The following is an 11,976-nucleotide window of genomic DNA, read 5'->3' on the forward strand; positions in this document are numbered from 1 at the left end:
GTGTGTGTGTGAGTGTGTGTGTGTGTGTGTGTGTGTGTGAGAGTGTGTGTGTGTGTGAGTGTGTGTGTGTGAGTGTGTGTGTGTGTGTGAGAGAGTGTGTGTGTGTGTGTGAGTGTGTGTGTGAGTGTGTGAGTGTGTGTGTGTGAGTGTGTGTGAGTGTGTGTGTGAGTGTGTGTGTGAGTGTGTGTGTGAGAGTGTGTGTGTGAGTGTGTGTGAGTGTGTGTGTGTGAGAGTGTGTGTGTGAGTGTGTGTGTGTGTGTGTGTGTGAGTGTGTGTGTGTGAGAGTGTGTGTGTGTGAGAGTGTGTGTGTGAGAGTGTGTGTGTGAGTGTGTGTGTGTGTGAATGTGTGAATGTGAGTGTGTATGTGTGTGTGAGTGTGTGTGTGTGTGAGAGTGTGTGTGTGTGAGAGTGTGTGTGTGAGTGTGTGTGTGTGTGTGTGTGTGAGTGTGTGTGTGTGAGAGTGTGTGTGTGTGAGAGTGTGTGTGTGAGAGTGTGTGTGTGAGTGTGTGTGTGTGTGAATGTGTGAATGTGAGTGTGTATGTGTGTGTGAGTGTGTGTGTGTGTGAGAGTGTGTGTGTGTGAGAGTGTGTGTGTGAGTGTGTGTGTGTGTGAATGTGTGAATGTGTGTGTGAGTGTGTGAGTGTGTGTGTGAGAGTGTGTGTGTGTGTGTGAGTGTGTGTGTGTGTGTGTGAGTGTGTGTGAATATGTGTGTGTGTGGGGGGCTGAGGGAGGGCTGTTAGAGAGTTCTAGAACATCAGAGCTGGACAGATTAGAGACCGTGTCTGGAGCCGAGCTGGAGACATGTGGAAATGAATTAACTGAGCTCTAAGTCCAGCCCCTGGTCTCCAGTCCCTGCAGGGCCTTCGCTCCCGCCCAGTTCCGCCTGCGCCTCTGCCAGCGGGGAGGGAGAGTGTGTGCCCTGCGCCTCCACCAGGGGGCGGGAGGGAGGAGCGCCCCGGCCCGCCATCTCCTGTGCCGAGCGGCCGGGCGGTGAAGCCCTCTGGTGTCCTCCCACGGCCCGGCTGTGACTCCCCCGTCACTCCGGTGAGTGCCCTGCAGGAAGGCAGTGCAGGAGCCGGACATGGCACCGGCTGCGGGGGACGCTCTGTGCTGAGGAGGATGGGGTGGGCTGGGGTGGGCTGGGGTTAGGGCTGCGAAATGAAATCATCCCCAGGCGGCCTGTATCCCTGTGTGGCCGTGTGCTCCGTGGTCACAGCGAGGGGGCGCTAGGACCCTGTAAGGGTTCACGGAGGCCTGGGGTGAGGTGCAGATTCAGAAGCTCCCACAGCCTCCTGGTGGCACAGGTACCCCCAGCTCTTCCTCAGGGTCGGGACTCAGGGCGGGTATGGCGGGCGTCGTGGGTGAGGCAGGTGAGGCGGGCGTGGCAGGGGCTGAACTTTCCCACCGGGTAGGAGCCACCGTGGCCACGTGGTGTCAGTTGCCTTCTGCCCCATGGGGTCAGGGTTGGGGTCGGGGTCGGGATCGGGGTCAGGGTCGAGGTCGGGGTCGGGGTCAGGGTTGGGGTCAGGTTCGGGGTCGGGGTCGGGGTCGGGGTCGGGTTCGAGGTCGGAGTCGGGGTCGGGACCGGGGTCAGGGTCGAGGTCGGGGTCGGGGTCGGGGTCTGTGTAGGGGTCGGTGTCGGGGTCGGGGTCGGGGTTGGGGTCAGGGTCGGGGTCGGGGTCGGGGTCGGGATCGGGGTCAGGGGTCGGGGTCGGGGTCGGGGTCGGGGTGGAGGTCGGGGTCGGGGTCGGGGTCGGGATCGGGGTCAGGGGTCGGGGTCGGGGTTGGGGTCGGGGTCGGGGTCGGGGGTCGGGGTCGGGGTCGGTGTAGGGGTCGGGGTCAGGGGTCAGGGGTCGGGGTCGGGGTGGGGGTGGGGGTCGGGGTCGGGGTCCGGGTCGGGGTTGGGGTCGGGGTCGGGATCGGGGTGGGGGTCGGGGTCGGTGTAGGGGTCGGGGTCGGGGTTGGGGTCGGGTTGGGGTCGGGGTCCGGGTCGGGGTCGGGGTCGGGGTCGGGGTCGGGGTGGGGGTCGGGGTCGGTGTAGGGGTCGGGGTCGGGGTTGGGGTCGGGTCGGGGTCGGGGTCCGGGTCGGGGTCGGGGTCGGGGTGGGGGTCGGGTCGGGGTCGGGGTCGGGATCGGGGTGGGGGTCGGGGTCGGTGTAGGGGTCGGGGTCGGGGTCGGGGTCGGGGTCCGGGTCGGGGTCGGGATCGGGGTCAGGGGTCGGGGTGGGGGTCGGGGTCAGGGGTCAGGGGTCGGGGTCGGGGTGGGGGTCGGGGTCAGGGGTCAGGGGTCGGGGTCGGGGTGGGGGTCGGGTCGGGGTCGGGGTCGGGGTCGGGGTCAGGGGTCGGGGTCGGGGTGGGGGTCGGGGTCGGGGTCGGGGTCGGGGTCGGGGTGGGGGTCGGGTCGGGGTCGGGTCGGGGTCGGGGTCGGGGTCGGGGTCGGGGTGGGGGTCGGGGTCGGGGTCGGGGTCGGGTCGGGGTCGGGTCGGGGTCGGGGTGGGGGTCGGGGTCGGGGTCAGGGTCAGGGGTCAGGGGTCGGGGTCGGGGTCAGGGTCAGGGGTCGGGGTCGGGGTGGAGGGGGCCACAGTCGCTCTGCCGCCCAGCGTGCTGGCTTGCAGCTGAGGAGGGGTTCGGGTGAGAGCCTGGTGTGTTCATTCGCTCGGCAAACGCTGGCTGAGGCTGCAGCCCGGCTGGGCTCCGGGGCTGAGGAGGCTGAGGCCACGGCAGCCACAGGGGTGGGGTGGGGCCCGCTGCAGCAGGAACACACACGTCTCAGGAACAAGTAAATTATTACGTGTTTTCCCCGATATATTGCCATTGATTTCAGAGAGGAAAGGAGGGGGAGGGAGGGATAGAAGCATCAGTGATGAGAGAGGATCATGGCTCAGCTGCCTCCTGCACGCCCCCCACTGGGGATGTGCCCACAACCCAGGCATGTTCCTGGAACCCTCCAGTCCCAAGGCTGACGCTCTATCCATGGAGCCAAACCAGCCAGAGCTGAACGTATCTTTTAAAAAACATCCTCATGCCGAAACCAGTGTGGCTCAGTGGACAGAACGTCGGCCTGTGGACTGAAGGGTCCCAGGTTCTATTCCGGTCAAGGGCATGTACCTTGGTTGTGGGCACATCCCAAGTGGAGGGTGTGCAAGAGGCAGCTGGTCGATGATTCTCTCTCCTCGATGTTTCTAACTCTCTGTCCCTCTCCCTTCCTCTCTGTAAAAAATCAATAAAAATATATTTAAAAAACACATCCTCATAATGTAACAGCTGGGAAGATTTTAGAGTCACGGTTCAGTGTCGGAGACGTGAGTACATAACACTCTCTAACCTGTGGGATTCACACTAACATCACCGATACGGCCCACTTTCCATTCATATAATTAACTCGTGTGTCTTTAGACTTTTCACGTGACGATAGGATGTTACCCAGCAAACCTTTACTGAGACCTCCTGTGTGCCGGACTGTGCAGGTCTCAGAGACCGGACGGGGAGGCAGAGACGAGGGCCGGGGAGAGGGGACCGGAGCGTCCTCCCTCAGCTCTCGGTGGGGAGCTTCCCACCCGCGGGAGACACCCAGGAAGGGGCTCCGTTTGGTCTGCGTTATCTGTGTCTGGAGCCGTGAGGCTGAGCGACACCCCCGGTCCACCAGCAGAGGGCGGGCTGGGAGAACGGGCCGGGCACCCATGCACACTCCCTGCAGGCCTGAAGGAGGAACCTCCCGGCGGTGTATGGAGTTACCTTCAGAGGATGCTGCTCAGACCGTAAGGTGGATAAGGTTTGACGCGAGGAGAGAGGAACAGAAGGGTGATTAGAGCACATAAAAAAAAAAAAATTATTGATTTTTTTACAGAGAGGGATAGAGAGAAACATTGATGAGAGAGAATCATCGATCAGCTGCCTCCTGCACACCCCCCACTGGGGATGTGCACACAACCAAGGTACATGCCCTTGACCGGAATCAAACCTGGGACCTTTCAGTCCGCAGGCCGACGCTCCACCCACTGAGCCAAACTGGTTTTAGCTAGAGCACATTTTAATGAAAACATAGTGACCCACTGGAAAGAGAGGGGATAGATAACACGGAGGTCAAGGTTTGACTCTGAAGCCACATGAAAGTTTCCCTCTGAGCCAGAAAAAGCCAGAGGCAGAGGCGGACTTTAACGGCCTCATTCAGATGACCAGCGGGGTGCCCGCCCCGACAGCCCGTCCTCCTCCCCCCTCAGCCGGCCTTGTCACAGGCGGGCGCCTGGGGCGGCTGCGGACGGCTCTCCGGCTCCGCTGTGCCCAGTTGGCGGCCGACAGGGGTCCCGACCGCGTCTGTGGCTGTGGTGGGCGTGACGCGGCAGTGACCGGGAGGGCACGCCACACGGGCTGTGTTCACGCTCAGAAACGAGGGACAGAGAGCCGCCCCTGCAGCGTAGCTGATGCCTCTCGGGCAGGTCTCAGGCCGTCAGGAGCCGGGCTGGTCGGTCCGGATCCCGGCGGCGGCAGATGACTGAAGTCAGGGCCGTCCCCGGGCAGCGGCCGGCGGCACGGCCCCGGGAGAGCTGGACTGGGAGCCCGTTTTCCCCGTTTCCAGGTTCAGAGCTCCCTGAGCCCCAGCGTCTGGTGGAGGGGCGTTGCCTTGTGTCTTTGGACCGCGGCTAACCCCCAGCCGTGCAGTAGTGACCAGACACCATGGGGCTCACGTGCAGTGCGGGCCACAGCGCACATTGTAAGATTTCTGCGAGCACGCCATTTCCACCTAAAATGTTTTTTGAAATATATTTTTCCTAATTAAGATTCAGACAGTTGATCCCAGACCTAATACTTGAAACAATCTGGATGTCAAGGTCAGAGAGCTGGAAAGAAAACACAAGCCCGTGTAATAGAGTGTGGGCCCGTGTAATGGAGCTCAGGTCCATGTAATAGAGTGCAGGTCCGTGTAATAGAGTGCAGGTCCGTGTAATGGAGCTCAGACCCGTATAATAGAGCACAGACACATGTAATAGAGCTTGGGCCCATGCAATAGAACTGAGACCTGTGTAATAGAGTGAGGGCCCATGCAATAGAGCTCAGACCTATGTAATAGAGCTCAGACCCATGTAATAGAGTGAGGGCCCATGTAATAAAGCTCAGACCCGTGTAATAGAGTGTAGGCCCATGTAATAGAGCTCAGACCTATGTAATAGAGTGTAGGCCCATGTAATAGAGCTCAGACCCATGTAATAGAGTGTGGGGCTGTGTAACAGAGCTCAGACCCGTGTAATAGAGCTCAGGTTCACGTAATAGAGCTCAGACCCATGTAATAGAGCTCAGACCCGTGTAATAGAGTGTAGGCCCGTGTAATAGAGCTCAGACCCGTGTAATAGAGTGTAGGCCCGTGTAATAGAGCTCAGACTCGTGTAATAGAGTGCAGGTCCGTGTAATAGAGCTCAGACCCGTGTAATAGAGTGCAGGTCCGTGTAATAGAGCTCAGACCCATATAATAGAGCTCAGACCTGTGTAATAGAGCTCAGACCCGTGTAATAGAGTGCAGGTCCGTGTAATAGAGCTCAGACCCATATAATAGAGCTCAGACCTGTGTAATAGAGCTCAGACCCGTGTAATAGAGTGTAGGCCTGTGTAATAGAGCATGTGCAGCCTGCAGCCTGAGCCGGTGGTGTGGGTAGGTCACACCCTGAGCAGTGCCGTCCCTGCTCGGCAAGGCAGGGCGGGGCCGCTTGCGTTTGAATGGTGTTTTGCTGGGCTCCCTTTCCTTTTTTATAACGACTAAGAGAATGGTAGCTGCAGGGAAGACCAGTTTTGGGGTGAGGATATCCTAGGACTCCCATGTGAGGTTGGGGTTCCCAAATTCTTCTGGCCCCCGGACCCAGAGCTGCTCACAGGGCAGATGAAGGCTCGCTCTGGATTCCGAGGTCGGGCCGTGCCATCTCGCTGGGAGAAACGGGCCGATCCTCCGAGGACCGGCCGCCCACGCCCTGTCTCGGTGTCTGGAGGAGGTCTGGTGACAGCCACGCCCTCCGGGGTGCACGTGGCCCCCCACGGACACGCTGCCCGCCAGCGATGGCTGTCCTCCTCTGTCTGTGCGGCCGCTCTCTCTCCCTTGGGACCTGGGGCCCACCTGCAGGTGGAGCAGGCCCATCGAACGGGCCCGGTGCTCCACAAGCCGCCCCGTGGAGCCTGGACGCCTCACCCCGGAAGGAGTTTCTGTCCTCAGGTCACAGCTTTGGGTCACAGAGTCCTTGTGTGCATGTCTCCATTCCAGTCGCTCAGTACACGCCACCTTTGTAACAAATTGGGGGAGGAGTATATTGTTTATTAGCCGGTCCGTGTTTGCTCCCAGACCCTGAGTGTGTGCAGGGCCTGAACTGCGTCTTTTCTTGGTATCTCCCATGACCAGCACAGGGCCCGGTGCTCGGCGGTGTTTGTTGATTGACTGATGGTCCGACTGACTGAGTGAGTGGATGAAGGAATGAGGGAATCTCTCTGGAGGCTAAGCACTGAGCATGCCGGGGTCCATTCGGTTTGGCTGTTAACCCTGTCCCTCTGCACTGTTGGTGGTCGGGGGCCTGCTTTGCTGTCGACAGCACGGCTCATGTTCAGGGCGTTACTATGTCCGACTGCCTCCCGCGGAGCTGTGTTCGCTGTTTGGATGGAAAAAGCGTGATATTATTTTAAACGATGGTGAAATAATAAAACAAATAATAACCTCAAATGCCAGACAACATTACTTTCATGGAGCTTTGCACAAAACAGCTCCACGAGATCTACTTACAAAGCACACACAGGAGAGGCTGGCGTCACCGACGACAGTGCGGAGGGTGTTGGTAACGGGGCGGAATGCTCGCCACCAGGGCGTGTGGTGAGGACAGCACCGCTGCTTCCCGCCTCGGGGGAGCCCCGAGGGGAATGGCTGCTGAGGACACGTCTGGACGTTCCTTTTCGGAACCAGCTCCCAGTGAGACGGGTGAGGTGAGCTGAAGCCCTGGGCACGGTGAGGATGGCGCAGAGGCACATGGAGACAAAGCTTGCCGTAGTTTGGGCCACACGTTAGGGACAGGAAGTCAGGGTTCTGCTTGGGGGAGGATGTGCACAACCCAAACGCCAGGTGACATGGACACACACATGTGTGTGCGCGCGTGTGTGTGTGTGTGCGTGCACGCACGTGTGTGTGTGCGTGCGCGTGCGCGTGTGTTGTGTGTATTACAATTTCTTCACCATGCATCCGGCGATGGGCACGTACGCTGTTCTGAGTCTTGGCTGTTTGAATAACGTGCGACGAACACGGTCTGCACAGACCTTCCTGAGGCCATGCTTTCACCGTCTTCAGATAAATACCCAGCAGCAGAACTGCTGGGTCAGGTTTTGAGGAAAAAGTATTTTAAATTTCACGTTTCATTTAATTGCAGGTGTTTTTGTTCGTTGCTGTAAGTCCCGTTTGGAAGAGGGGGTGAGTATGTACGCAGGGAAGCCGCCCTCAGCACCCGCATGGATGCTGACCCTTCTCCCTCCCGCGCCCGGCGTGCTGGGACTTCCTTTGTGCGCTGAGAGCCCAGCTCGGGGTGGCCCCGCTCCGGGTGCCCCACCAGGGAAGCCTGGTCGGAGGCGGAGCCTCGCTGCTCACCACCTCTGCCTGTGGGCTGGGGCACGGGGACACGCCAATGACCGGGCTTGTTCCCACGACAGACAAGCAGAGCGTCCTCAACACTTTATTCAGAACGACACCAGCCGCGTAGGCACAGGCCAGGGAGAGGGGGACAGAGACTGTGGTTCCACAGCCAAGGCCGTGCTGAGGGCCGGGGACCCCGAGCCCACGTTGACCGCATGGCGACGTCGGACGACCAGGCCGGCCTGTGGGACACATTCCGGGGAAAACGCAGACAGCAGCAGGCGGCCCGGAGACAAGCGCACTCACTCTGCGGGCGGCGGGCGCAGCTTGCTCCGGATCCAGGCCTGGAGCGTGGGGGTGAGCAGGGTGTAGACCCCGGGCTTCGTGGCGTCGCCGCACTTACGGCCTCCGGAGACCAGGCCGGAGAAGGCGCCCCCGCAGAGCAGGGGGCCCCCGGAGTCGCCCTGCGGGGAGGACAGACGCTGGTGAGAGGCTCCGGCTTCCCTCGCGGACGTTCTCCCGGCCCCGAAGACCCCCCCACCCCGCAGGGCGTGTGTGTCTGTGTCTCTGTCCGGGCCTGGTTCTGTCTGTCTGTCTGTCCATGTCCCTGCCTACACCCGCCGGTCATCAGCGGCTGTCGAACCTACTCATCAGGAATGGGCGGACGTAGAGTTTGAAACACTCAGAGACGAAGGGATTTTTAACTGCGAGTGCCCGGGAGGCGCCCGGGCCTGGACCGAGCTGCTGGGATCTGCGCTCCGGGCCCTGAGCTCCGAGCACACCCGGCCGGCCCAGCGCCGGCCCCGCCCCGCCCCGCCCCGCCCCGAGCACTCACCTGGCAGGAGTCCTTCTGGCCCCGGGCGTCGCCGGCGCACACCAGGCCTTTGGTGATGACCGGCTGGCGGTTGTAGAACCGCGGGCTGTTGCAGAGCTTGCGGCTGATGACGGTCACGGTGACCTCCCGCAGGGTGTCCGAGGGGCTCAGGCCATCGGGGTCCGTGGCGCCCCAGCCGGCCACCTGGCACTTCGTCCCCGCCCTGAGGTCCTCCCGGGGGCGCGGCCGGAGCAGCTGGACCTGCTTGCTGAGCTGGGCGGGCTTGTGAAGCTGCCGGAGGGAGGGAGGGAGGGAGGGGGACCATCGCCGTCCGGTCCGCACTGCGCGTCTGCCAGCGCCGGCGGCGTGCGGTCCCGTCCCCCCCCCCCCCCCCCATCCGCGTTGGTGGTCGCTGCAGCTGTGCTCAGTGCTCGGTGCTCGGGAGGCTCTGGAGCTCCGGCCCACGCTCAGCGAGCTGTGCCCGCCCCCCTGATGGTTCTCTGGGGACCCGGGGGCCAGGCCTGAGAGGCTGGGCCGCTTCCGGCCGGCGGGGCCTGGAGCACGGCCTAGCCTACGTGGGGCCAGGCGAAGGGTAACCGAAGCTACGTGTGACTCCCCGCCGCTGCCTGAGCCCCCCTGGCTCTGTGGGGTGAGCGATTCGCCCACGGTCAGGGCATCTGGGAGGAAGCTGTCCGAGGACCCGGCCTGCGGGGTCCTGTCTCTTTAAGGCCGTGTGTGCGGTGCCGGGCTCCGGCAGACCGGCCGGTCACTCAGCCCGTGTGCCGGCGGACGCTCCGGGTGGAGGCTGAGCATGGGTGGCGGGTGCCGGGGGGAGCAGGGGCGCCGCCACGTACCTTCACCAGCATGATGTCCTGCGACGCGGGGTCCATGGCGAACCTCGAGAACGGGATGAGCTTGGCGACCCCCAGCGTCTGCTTGGAGGCCTCGTCCTTGGAGAGCGAGTGGGCGCCCAGCACCACGTGGGAAGACGGGCCTCGGGCAAGCCTGGCCGACGGGACAGAAGCAGCACGGTGACCGGGCCCGGGGAGCAGAGGGGGAGCCGGGCACACCCCACAGGGAGCACCCCACAGGGAGCAGGGCGCACCCCACAGGGAGCACCCCACAGGGAGCACCCCACAGGGAGCAGGGCGCACCCCACAGGGAGCACCCCACAGGGAGTACCCCACAGGGAGCCGGGCGCACCCCACAGGGAGCAGGGCGCACCCCACAGGAAGCACCCCACAGGGAGCCGGGCGCACCCCACAGGAAGCAGGGCGCACCCCACAGGGAGCACCCCACAGGGAGCACCCCACAGGGAGCCGGGCGCACCCCACAGGGAGCACCCCACAGGGAGCCGGGCGCACCCCACAGGGAGCACCCCACAGGGAGCACCCCACAGGGAGCCGGGCGCACCCCACAGGGACACACCGTCCCCACGGCACTGGGCGGGAGCTGCCCCACGGGGCCCTGACGGGCAATCGGTGGGGCCGCCTCTGGCCTGTTCCATACACACTGGGATTGGTAAAGCTCATCACATTCTCCAAGCCCCAGGCCGCCTCCACCTCTGCACCCCGGCGTCCAGCGCGGACACCTGACCCACACCGTCCGGTCCTCTGACTCCGGCCACGGAAAGGGCACGTGGCCGTGTTCTAGACTCCAGCACCTGCCACCCACCCCGGCCACGCCAGGCCTCCTGACGGCATTGGACACGGGACTGAACGCCGACCAGCCGGGCAGGCAGCGGTGTGCCAGCTGGGCACCAACCTGTGGGCACCCTCCTCCTCCTGCCTGGGCACCCTCCTCCTCCTCCCGCCTGGGCACCCTCCTCCCTCCGGGGGCCCTCCTCCCTCAGGGGCGCCCCCCTCCCACCCGGCTGCCCCCCTCCCGCCCGGCCGCCCTCCTCCCGCCCGGCCCGTCCTCCTCCCGCCCGCTGCCCTCCTCCACCCGGCCACCCTCCTCCCGCCCGGGGGCCCTCCTCCTCCTCCCGCCCGGCCGCCCTCCTCCCGCCGGGGCGCCCGGCCCTGCAGGAAGGAAGCCTGTGTCGGGGTCCAAGTCCGTCTGATGAGCAGCTCTCCGCTGTGCCCGTCCCGAACTGAACGGACATTACTGATCGTCACCCGCTGCCTGGCGGTCCCGGGGACGAGGGCCCGGTGGGGGGGGAGCAGCGGACACTTTGGGACAGGTGGTTCCCGTGACAGCGAGGGCCTCGGCGAGGTGCAGAAGCCACAGGAACCGGGAAGGGGGACTGAGACCCAGAGCAGCTCCCCCTGCACAGCCTGGCCGTGGGCAGTGGAACCACAGCCCCTCCGAGCCCTGAGGAGCCGTCCGTGCCAGCTCACAGCGGTCTCGGGTGCGAGAGGCCCGGGGAGCGGGCGCTGTGCCCGAAGGAAGGAGCCGCCGCCTCCTGGCTCCCGGGAGAGAGCGCACACGGAGCGAAGCGCCTGACCAGCAGCAGGCTCCCTCCTCTGCTGGAGGGTTGAGGGGGCGGAGGGGGGTTCAGCTGGGGTCAGAGAGCACAGCCTGCGGGTCTGAGAGGCTGCAGTCTGTCTGTCCTCAGACCAGCCTGGCTCTCGGGGGCAGAGAGAGAGAGAGAGAGAGAGGGAGGAAGAATCTCTGTAGTGTCTTTCTCCCCCTGGGAAGGTGCTACCCTCACAGCTGTGATTCCTGAAGTCAGGGCCTGGCCTGGGGGGCGGGGGGCACGGGGGAGGGGGCACGGAGGTTCCTGTGAAGGATCTTAAACTCGTTGCGAAGCGGCTCCTCGCCACATCTCAGTGGCTCTCGCTGTGCTCAGACCTGCCAGGCCGAGGCGGACACGTCACAGATGCCATTGCAGACCCGGGAGCAGAGCTTCCCCGTTACCCCCACCGTCAGGGCGGACGGGTTGGGGGGCGGGGAGGGCACCCACTCAGGCTGCAGCCGCAGGAGCAGGACCCCAGGGCCCCAGTTTCTGGGCTGCCTCCCTGGTGCCACACGTGGTGTGGGCCCGCCTGTCCTGGCTGTCCTCAGGAGGGAGCCCAGGCAGGGAGTGCGGGCAGGAGGGTGAGCCAACCCCGCCCAGCGGCCGGTGCCCATGGAGCCGCAGCGGAGCACCCCCCGCCCCCGCCCCCTCCCCGGAGGCTCCGTCCTCGGACTCACCGGTGGTGGCAGTGGGCGGCGGTCAGCACCCACTGGGGGTGGATCAGGGCCCCCCCGCACACGTGCTCCCCGTGGTACTGCAGCGAGGCCATGAAGGGCCTGGAGTGCGGGGCCACCTCCCGGCCTCCGATGACCTCCGCGCCAAGGCCTGCGGGGAGACGCACGGTCGGCCGGGGGGACGGGCAGCCGCCCCCGCGGCTCCTCCCCACGGCTCGGAGCGTGTGCAGGCCTGGGAGCCGTGGCTGCCGTGTGGACAGCTGTGTGCGCTGGTGCGAGAGCGCTGGCACACGCATGCACGCTCAGAGGCCCGGGCGTGCGAGGAGTCTCTGTCACTGAAGCTGGAGGGTCCCGTCCGCTCCTGAGGGCGGGTTTGGGAGACGCTTACCTGCGGGGGCCAGACAGGCTCCGGCCGCGAGGAAAAGCAGAGAGAGCGCCGTCAT

At 64.0% G+C, this 11,976-nt stretch overlaps 1 protein-coding gene across 1 annotated transcript; it reads right to left on the reverse strand.

The window, feature by feature from the left end:
- Positions 1-7,751: 7,751 nt before the first annotated feature.
- Positions 7,752-11,976, reverse strand: GZMK (granzyme K). Its single transcript, XM_036410374.2, has 5 exons — positions 11,922-11,976; positions 11,537-11,684; positions 9,256-9,406; positions 8,423-8,692; positions 7,752-8,051 (listed from the first exon to the last, which is right to left on the reverse strand). The coding sequence occupies exons 1-5, from the start codon at positions 11,974-11,976 to the stop codon at positions 7,890-7,892; spliced, it is 786 nt and encodes a 261-aa protein (XP_036266267.2). The 3' UTR covers positions 7,752-7,889.

Source organism: Pipistrellus kuhlii, unplaced genomic scaffold (genome assembly GCF_014108245.1).
Source record: "Pipistrellus kuhlii isolate mPipKuh1 unplaced genomic scaffold, mPipKuh1.p scaffold_m20_p_4, whole genome shotgun sequence".
NCBI classification, from domain to species: Eukaryota; Metazoa; Chordata; class Mammalia; order Chiroptera; family Vespertilionidae; genus Pipistrellus; species Pipistrellus kuhlii.

Excerpts from the sequence above, each read along its gene's own strand:
- GZMK (XM_036410374.2), bottom strand. The coding sequence starts at position 11,976 with ATGACGGCGCTCTCTCTGCTTTTCCTCGCGGCCGGAGCCTGTCTGGCC. Across the intron at positions 11,685-11,921 it reads AGCCTGTCTGGCCCCCGCAG|GCCTTGGCGCGGAGGTCATC; the intron begins GTAAGCGTCTCC and ends GTCTCCCCGCAG. Across the intron at positions 8,693-9,255 it reads AGGACATCATGCTGGTGAAG|CTTCACAAGCCCGCCCAGCT; the intron begins GTACGTGGCGGC and ends TCCCTCCGGCAG.